We start from the raw sequence: 9,997 nt of genomic DNA, 5'->3' as shown, positions 1-9,997 counted from the left end.
CTCTAAGTTAATTTCAAACCGAAAACAACCTTCGGAGAGGTTACGCTAAGTATATACAACTTGAGGGATATTAAATTGTGAAACATCTCCTTCGATATCGAAATATTTAAAGTGACGTTGGTTCAAAGGTCGTGCCGCGTCATTCAGGCCTGTGCCATTGAATGCCGACGTATACATATTGGACGCGAGTGCTCCGTCAGTGATCGGCTGGACTTCGTCTCCAATCAACGCGTAGAAGGACGCTCGGCATCGGGCTCCATCCGACTCTGATGACGTTCAATGGAGGAAGAGGAGGATGTTCGCAGGCTAATACCGAAGAGGAAAGAACGAAGATACCGAATGATGGTTCGTCAACGCCATGGAGCAGAGTCTATTTCTGTCGAGGAACAAGATGCTCCCAACAAGGTGTTGTGCGTCGAATCAACTGCAATGACTGAAAAGGGCGCTTCCAAGTTCTTCAGCACTCCGAAGACAGGATGGTTTACCCTGGAACACACCGCGTACATCGTCTGCTTCGGTTTTCTGTTGACCATCTTGCTTCTCGCAATCCTATGGGTTATCGGTGAGTCTGCCTAGCTGGATGTGAAGATGAAGTCGGTCCCAGGTTAGGTAGCTTTCTGCGTATAGGCCGCACCACTGTTCAATATCCTACAAATCCGCACCCGTTCAAGACACGTGTGAAGAACAGGTCTTCACTAGGGCGCTTTGTTTTGATGATATCGCACCTTGTGCTCTCTTTATTTCACGCTACAAAGCCTGCGATGCGTCCTTGTGTAAGGCTCATATACTAGCCGTAACGCTTCTTAGTTTGCCACAAAAGTAGCTTTGATCTTCACTACCTTATTTTCAAAAAGTTACTACGCCCTCTCTCCACCTTTTCCTCTTCCTCTTGCTGTTTCATACTTAGTGCCAGCGGCGTAGACTTTCAATTTTGCCGGGGAGGGGGGGGGGGGGGGGGGGGGGGGCGTTCTCTTCTCGCCAGACCTGGAGATTGAAGCTAACAAAAGCACGCTGGGATTCAATTTCCCATGTATTTTGTCAATAAAGGCAACGTGGGCGTTATTTTGTTTACATGCCGCTACTAGAATAATAATAATAATAATATTTATTCAACTCGGAAAGAGTTGCGACACCACAAAAGGCGAGGAGCCCATACCAGGAGGTCTGTGGTGCCGCAGTTACATAAGCGACAAATAAAAAAAAACAAAAAAAAAGCATAAAAAAAACAAAAAAACAACAAAACAACACTCGGCTGCGTGCTGCTTAGGACCGCAAGTGCGGTATTGCCCCCCTGCAGATGGGTCTTATATCTTCTTTCTCGCTCAGGCCCGCTGTCAGCTCTGATGGCAGGGACCGCCACAGATTTACTGCCCTGATGACGAAGGTATTCCGGTGCCGGTCAGTGCGGGCAAAGAGTGGTTGAAGGCCACCGTTCCGGTTCAGCCGCAGCTGCCGTGCAAGAGGAACCTCGGGAGCCTCTGGCAGGAGGCAGGTTTCCAAAAGCCGGACCGAGGAGATTTTCCTGCGCAGGGCCAGAGAGTTCCAACCCACACGTGCCAGCAGATCATCCGTAGCTATGTCCCGGTACCGGGGGACATGAGGGGTCTGCCACCGCAAGATAGTGTACGCGGCACGTCTTTGCACACTTTCAAGAGAAGCGGATAAGGTGGCCTGAGGGGGGTCCCGGACTGCGGCACAGTACTCAAGGTGCGGCAGCACCAGTGCGGTGTAGAGGTGCCTCAGTGTTCTTGACCCGGCCCCTCTTGAGACACGGGTAACAAAACCCAGCATCCTTCGAGCTCGGGAGATCACTTCGACAATGTGAGTGCCGAAACTGAGTCGACAGTCCAGTTTGACACCTAACAACTTGGTGCTGGTCGTTCTGGAAATGATCACTCCGTCAAAGTTGTAGCAGGGGAGTGCGGAACGCTGCTGCCTGGATGAGGATATCTGCATCACAGTGCACTTGGCAAAGTTCAGTGGAAGTATGTTTTTTCCTGACCAGGCGACAACATTGTCCAGGTCCGCTTGGAGTAGTTGGTGATCGAGGGGGCGACGGATTGGCTGCACAAGGGTGAGGTCGTCGGCATAAAGAAGGGGCGTACAACCTAAGACCCGGGGGATGTCATCGACAAAGATGTTAAAGAGGGTGGGGCCTAGGACGCTACCCTGAGGAATCCCTGACACGACCTCTGCGGTGTTAGATCTCTGCCCGCCGAAGACTACGTGCTGGGTACGACCGAGCAGGAAGGACGTCCGAATGACGATCGATCTCGATATTCAACTTAGGAATAGTTGAGGCGTTTGTTGGGAGTACGGAAAGTTCGCAGCAAAACCTCTTCTTCCTTTCAATAGCTGCCATTCTAAACATGTCAAACTGAAAATAATTCGGAATCTCGTCAATTCAACAGTACAGAAATCATGCGCACATTTTATTGGCTCTTCTCTTCGTCGACTGACAGAACGTTTCGAGGTTGCTGGATATCATCAGGAACATATTTTAAGGCAGTTGATGTATATGATATATCCAAAGAAGTCAATTCGGAAAAATCCTAGACCTTCAAAGCGAGTAGTCCTTCCATATTTTCATAAAATTTCGCACAACATCAAAGCGTTAGCCGGCAGGTTTAATATTGGCACTGCCTTTTCTACAGATTATAGATTGAGCCGTTTGGACCCCTTTTGCCTGGACTGTTTCAGGTTGCACGATAAAACACAGAGAAAAGGATGTAGAACGTTCGTCGGGTGTCGTTTACAAGATACCCTGTGATTGTGGTCTCTGTTATATTGGACAGACTAAACGCTGCTTAAAGGGGTTATGACACGTCAAAAATAAAATATGAGATAACGGTACTGCTAGGACCCATTGTATGTTCCTATAATCCTGCTAAATTTGTTTTGAAAAAGGCGCGATAATTTCGTGGATAAATCGATTTATATGCGGGCCCCTCGGAGGGGCAGATCCAGGCGGACCTGGAGGCTGATGACGTAGCCAGCCTCCAGCGCTGTGTCTCCTTGCACGCACTCACAGTCTTGGCTCTCTTGGCGTATCGAGCGGCTTCCTCGTTTACCTTCCACGTTTCGAACATGCGGTCCGTGACTATTACGTCTACGGCATCGCTCGCCTTGTCGAAGTGTTCGACATTGATCGCAGCAGCAATGAAAGTGATTGCTATCAAGAGGTGTTGGAAGCTGTTCATTTTGACTGCAACCCGCTGGCGACCAGCTCCAGCGACGACGAGTAACGGACGAACTCACCGTGGTCACCGCCGTCCGGGAATATCTCGGAGGCGCATGCAGGGTGGAAGGTCAACGGGCTGGGGGTGAGAGCGAGAATAGCTTTCGGGTTACCGAGTTGTGTGAGCGGTTTTGATCGTACCGCGACGAGGAGAGCTGGAGCAATCAGGGGGGCGCCTAGAATGAGAGAGTGTTCATGATCACGTGGTTTATGGACACCATGTTGTGACTAACTTGGGCAGTGTTGCCTGGTCGCCAGATGAAAATTATAAAAATTCGTAAATTGAATATTGCTATTACCAGAGCTCTAAAACTCGCGTAACTTGGTGTATATACTAAGTAGCCTATGAGCATTCTATTTCAAGAATAATCTATTTGTTTAATTTCCATGTCATAACCCCTTTAAATGAGCGCTTGATGAAACACAAACGTTGTATAATGAAAAAGGACCCGTTCTCCGAAGTGTCAAAACATGTTATCGAATGTAGGGACTGTGCACCGTTGTGGCATTTAACTTCAGTAGTGTTGCGGGAAAAAGATGACCACAAGCAATTGATAAAAGAGTCATTAACAATACTAGGTCACGGGAACGCAGTTAATAAGCCGTCGTTTGGGTTGGACAACGAACTTCGGCGTTTTCTTAGGCTGTGAAAAGTTCTGTCCTTCAAGAATTATCTTTGTAGGTTTTCGGGTAAAAGAAACGTTAAATCGGTTGTTTTTTGTTTTTTTTGCGTTAATGGGTTAATGTAGGTTTTTGGGTAGAAAAAACGTTAAGTCGTTTGTTTTTTGTGCGCGTGTGTGTGTGTTAAGGGGCTTAGGCATTCAGTGTGTTTGGCGGTCGGGTAGTGAGGGGTCAAAGATAAGAGAGGTGCATGACGCACAGTCCGTTGTCCTTGTATTTAGTCAAAGGTTACATTGGTGGAAAGTGGCATTCTTTGGGGTTCTCACCCTCTCCCCTTTTTTTTTTTTCTTTTGTATCAAAGTGCCTATATAACCAGATTTCGGAAAATAAAAATTTCAGCTGTGTTAGAGACTTTTTAGTGTTGTGTTGTTTACCCGCAGTCTCGGGGTTTTTTCAACCATATGCAATGTACACCAGCTCGTTTGCGCCCTTACTTTTTGTTCATGAAACATACAGGAAGACTTGATTTTTTTTTTATATATGTTGGACTTCGCCAGGTCTTGCTTTGTTGTGTTATTCGACATTCTTTGCGACCATCTTTTATTACATGTAAAAATAGTACCGCAGCAGGTCGATTAATAATAATATTATCTTCTTTTTTTAGCAATGAGCATGGGTATGTGCTAGATAAATAAAGTGCCGAAATATCTCGAACCAGTACAAGCATTCGTACCATATTCCACAAATGCAGTTGTGACACGATCTTTGCAAACAACTTAAATTCCCTCGCCATAGTTTACGTTGGGAAAGCGGATGATGATGATAATGATCACCGTGCGACGTCCATTAAGCCGGGCTCACGCTGCTCATGCATCGTACAAACAACAGTCCGCGAACTACGAGTCATCGCAATATCCGTCGTTCGAATGTCGCGGGTCAAATAAAGTTTCTCCTCGAACTCGTTGCTATTTGACATTCGAAGCACTGATCTCGCGTTGACTCGCGTTTGATATTGTATGCAGTCTGACTTTTGTATGATGCATAAGCATTGTGAACCCGGCTTGACGGTTTTCTGTAGAAAAGATCGTTCCATATGCGGAGAGCAAGTCGTCTGCTTCTTGCGCAGGGTGTTGCGGTGACGTCAGAAAGACGCCGAGCTCTGATTGGCTCAGGGCTCGTCGTTCTGACGTCACCTCAACCTTTGCAAAGGAAGCAGACGAACTTGCGCTCCGCATCGGAAACTGGCTTAAATCACCTTGGAGTTTGTAGGATATAGCCATGTATACTTTATTTCACATTGAGCCTTACCGCAGCCAAGGCTACGATTTTCGGGAGCCAATCAGGCAGTGGCAAAAGTGTCTCGTCACGGTGCTCGTGGTCTTTGTGTGCTCGCTATCAGTGGCTAAACTAATCAAGCGCAGAAAAAAAATTACCGGATCGCGACGAATTTACTGGGGGTGATTGGTTTAGCCGCCGCTATGCTATTATAGTCGGTTACAAGTCAAGAAGGTAGGAGAAGCTCCTCCCACAAGTGTGATGCGCCCGTTTCAAATCTCTCCGCAGTCGAAAGAAGAGTTCACTGGAAACGCTCCTTGTTCCGCTTCAATGGATTCCCACTTGTCTCCGATCCCACTTTTTAAGAAAGCGACCTTTGTACTCATTGGAGAGGGAACCGAACCCCTGAAAGCAGCCTTTGTATCCATCGGGGGGGAAGCTAATCCCCGAAAGTCGTATTTGTTTCCGTCGGTGGGGGAGAACTCTAATCTCCCTCTCGTAGCGTCCACAATGCTAAATAAAAGTCGAAAGATAAAGCAAATATGGGTACAGGAAGGCAAGCCCTTCCTCGCGCGTTGGCCGCGACGTCACGGAAACGGTGGAACGCTATTGGATGCGGAGGTGGCGGAGGGATATCTTATTCCCTTTGAGGGGCATTTGCCGCTACCTTCTTAACCTGGCGCCCCCTTACGGCGAACCGGGGTGACGTCACGGCGAGGAGAGAATTTGTACCCGACTCGCCCCGCTCGCCTGGTGGAGGCTGTGGCGACGCTTGCTGTCGGCGCGCTCGTTTCTATCTAATTTTTTTTCGGTGTGTTTTCCGTAAGAAGTGTAAATTTTTATATTTGCCTTTATTGAGGTATGGCCTGTAGCTACAGGCGAAACTTCAACCAACATTTTAAGCATGGTTGACAGGGCAGGCAACGCATGAATCAAAGCTGGTATATGAAAATAAAGAAATATGGCCACAATTGCAGGAGCATCACTATAGATTTACATTTCGCACAATAAATGCTGCTGATGGTCTGAATGAATTGGCAGGTTATGTATACTATTTTTTTTTGTATCCCTGCTTATAAACAAGATCGCCGAAGCAGAAAAGCTGCATGCTGCTCGAACAACATGCTGAATACAGTCTGGGCCATGGGGAGAGAATCACAATTGAGACAGCCCAAGTGCAGGGGCAAAGTAAAAAAAAACAAAAAAACAAGGAATCTTTATTATATACATTGCTCGCATTTGACCTTTGCTGGATTCGGATAGTATTTCAATGGACTACAGGGGTGACATCTTTGGACTTGTTTATATCAACCCACAAGTAATGTATAACAAACGTAAGTGAAGGTGTCTAGCTCGTTATTAGTCCCTTAAAGGGGTTATGACACGAAAATTAAACGGATAGATTATTCTTGAAATAGAATGCTCATAGGCTACTTAGTATATACACCAAGTTACGCAATTTTTAGAGCTCTGATAATTGCAATATTCAATTTACGAATTTTTATCATTTTCATCTGGTGACCAGGCAACACTGCTCAAGTTAGTCACACCATGGTGTCCGTAAACCACGTGACCATGAACACTCTCTCATTCTAGGCGCCCCCATGATCGCCCAAGCTCTTCTCGTCGCGGTACGAACAAAACCGCTCAAACAGCTCGGTAAACTGAAAGCTATTCTCGCTCTCGCCCCCCGGCCGGTTGACCTTCCACCCTGCATGCGCCTGCGAGACTTTCCCGGACGACGGTGACCACGGCGAACTCGTCGTCGCTGCAGCTCGTCGCCAGCGGGTCGCAGTCAAAATGAACAGCTTCCAACATCTCTTGATAGCAATCACTCTCATCGCTGCTGCGATCAATGTCGAACACTTCGACAAGGCATGTGATGCCGTAGACGTAATCGTCACAGACCGGATGCCGGAAACGTGGAAGGTAAACGAGGAAGCTGAGGCTCGATACGCCAAGAGAGCCAAGTCTGTGAGTGCGTGCAAGGGGACACCACGCTGGAGGCTGGCTACGTCATCAGCCTCCAGGTCCGCTCGGATCTGCCCCTCCGAGGGGCCCGCATATAGATCGATTTATCCACGAAATTATCGCGCCTTTTTCAAAACAAATATAGCAGGATTATAGGAACACACAATGGGTCCTAGCAGTATAGTTATCTCATATTTTATTTTTGGCGTGTCATAACCCCTTTAAGCCCTAAAATTAAGATTTTACTTAAATTGAATCGCCCTGAAGCTATAATACCAGAAGCTTTTATCACGCAGACTGTCGCCCTTCACAGGTTCTACATTTTCTGCTACTATACCCATTTTCACCTCAACAAAAAAGCAATTTTTGCGCATTGTTCATACGCGCCGCGAAGTAGTTTTTACGATTTTTGGTCATGGAAGGAAAAAACGTTGCTTTTGGCGTTTGAAATGTTTACATCTTGATAAGATGTTATGTTATCTTATCACCCGTATATATTTTAATTATCAACATAAAGGGGGAACTTAGTAATGTTCCGCGAGGAGCTGGACTTGTTTTACTGCGGTTCTTGAGGTGAAAACGGGTATAGTGCAGCATCTACCACTGGACAGACGTCCGAATGCTTGCTTTTACTCCTGTTTTTCTCTGTTGTCAGAGAGTCCAGCTCTATGGACTTTGGAGGCTGAGGAAGCTTTTGGGGACCTGCAGCGGTGTCTCTTTTAATTAGAAATGACAATTCAGTCTAAACGGTGTATTTTCGGAATAGGCTGGAATAAAGAATGTCAGGAAAAAGTATAAAAATTCTAATTTACGGCACTATTGATGTACATATTTTGGGCAGTTCAATATATATATACAGGCAACTGGGGGCAATTCGGCCGTTTTTGCTGGTACCGTACAAACTAATTTCCAGTAATTGTGCATCTTCTAAGAAATATGCCTGCATACGTGTATAAACCATATAATTAATTCACGAAGAAACTACATTTATGTAAAACAACCCTGTTCCACGAGCACTTCAAAGATCATCAGACGCAGGGCCTTCAAAAAATGTGCGAACCAGCGCATGCAGAGTGGCAGCGCAGAGTCGGAGTCCCGAGCTAATTTGCCGACCACCCAAAGGCCCATGATATAAATGCCACTTCAAATGCCTTGAAAGCGCGATTTAATATCGTCCTAAGTCATGAACGTGCAAGGAACAGAATTTCAGCGTCTGAAACACTTGCGCCACTTCGTCACCGACCTCTCGCAAGATTGCCTTGTGTCGTGAGGACGGACGGGGAGGTTCATCGGCGGAATTGCCTCCACCGATCGCTTTCGGGATTTGTAACCTAATTTTAAAGGTAAAAGGGACAAGCAGGCTTAAAAAATGTGCGGAAGCACGTCAATATCGGCCTATCTCAACGTCTTGTACACCGGATAAACGAAGTCCAGCTTTTCGAAGAGCTTGCGGCACACAACGCCAAACCAGGAAACCGGTGCTGGGAAGCGAGCCGATGCGAGATCGCGGAGCGGAGTCCTTTTCTTGACGTCACGGTACACCTCACCCAATCAGGGCGCGGCGACCGCAGCGACGCTTGTGTTCGCTCTCGGGGCTAATAGGCAAACGCACAAGGACGACGAGCGCCTTGACGAGACAGTTTTGGCGCTGATTGATTGGCTCCATCGAATCACGTAGCGTTGTCAGCGGTCGGACTTAACGAGAAAGGAAGTATAATTGCAATGTATACGTAACGCAATCGTATAATATATTTCACTTCCACGCGACATGGGTCTTTCCTCGCGCATTTTGTGTCTTCTCGAGCCAAGAAGTCGGGGCACCGCGGACCAGCTTGGATCCCTCCGCATATCGAGCTCGCCCCATCCTGGACCCCGAGGTCATGACGCTCAGGAGCAACTGCGTCGCGTACCAGCTCTGCCTCGTCGCTCGACGTGTCTCCGCGACGCTCCCCGCCATGCCCTTCTTCAACCCCGTGACAAGGTGCAGCGACGACTCTCCTCTAACGGACCTTTTTCCAGTAACGAGCGCCGTCTACGGAGTTGCCTTCGAACTATGAATGAAGGGCAGCCCAACTTGCCTCCGCCCGTCAGAATACGTTGGCATCAAGTTGTTGTATTGATCTTCGTTGCCTTTTATGACGTCTGTGTACTCTCGTCCCCAGCCACTTGATAGGCGTATCCGGTATGAGCGACGAAAAAATACTAAAACTTTTCAACCTGTAACTAGTAAAAAAATAAGGGGGAGGCAAATAGATAATGTGTGATGGTTACGCTTATATCCTAAGTGTCTTTTACTGGCGTGGCGACGGCAAAACAATGTTTTCGCCCATACTGGAAGTGACGACCATTCAAGATGGCGGCGCCCTTGGAGAAATGGTCTTATTAACAAAGTGGACAAGAAAAGGCGAAATACGCGCAATGATAGGTGCTGAATATTTTAATCGACCGGAACTTTGCCCCGTAAAAATGACGACAGCGGGAAGCAAGGCCAGGGGAGGGTGTATATATGCGCAAAAGCTTACTGGAAAAAGGTCTATTGAGTTCGATCAACACGTGCTAGATAGTAAGGCCTGATATTCTACGTCACCTACCGAAGGCCAGCGCGGAAAGGAGTGGACAGGTGAGGGACCTTCGCCAGTGTTCGGCCGGGACGCTGACCGAACACGAACCCCGAGTCTACCGCTGACGCAGCGCTCGGGAGCAGTCTGTACCACTCGCTGACCTCCGCTATAGGTCGAGTAGAAAATCCAGCATTGTGCATTAAATGCGACAATTTTTTCCAGAATGCGTTGGTTCGATTGTTCGGACACCGAAACGAGGCACGGCAGAAATCGGCCCGGGTGTAGTGTTACAGAGTCGGCCCTAACCGCCATGGTCAGTTAAACCTAATAA

The 9,997-nt window shown here is 47.4% G+C and overlaps 1 protein-coding gene across 1 annotated transcript; it reads right to left on the bottom strand.

The window, feature by feature from the left end:
* Positions 1-1,263: 1,263 nt before the first annotated feature.
* Positions 1,264-1,956, bottom strand: LOC121838208. The gene has a single exon (XM_042294303.1). It carries the CDS (start codon positions 1,954-1,956, stop codon positions 1,264-1,266), a length of 693 nt encoding a protein of 230 aa, XP_042150237.1.
* Positions 1,957-9,997: the final 8,041 nt, after the last annotated feature.

Source organism: Ixodes scapularis, unplaced genomic scaffold (assembly GCF_016920785.2).
Source record: "Ixodes scapularis isolate PalLabHiFi unplaced genomic scaffold, ASM1692078v2 PGA_scaffold5__190_contigs__length_132052651, whole genome shotgun sequence".
NCBI classification, from domain to species: domain Eukaryota; kingdom Metazoa; phylum Arthropoda; class Arachnida; order Ixodida; family Ixodidae; genus Ixodes; species Ixodes scapularis.
This window is presented reverse-complemented; position numbering and strand designations above follow the sequence as displayed.

Bases quoted from the DNA above. Each gene is read 5' to 3' on its own strand.
- LOC121838208 (XM_042294303.1), bottom strand. From the start codon at position 1,956: ATGCAGATATCCTCATCCAGGCAGCAGCGTTCCGCACTCCCCTGCTAC.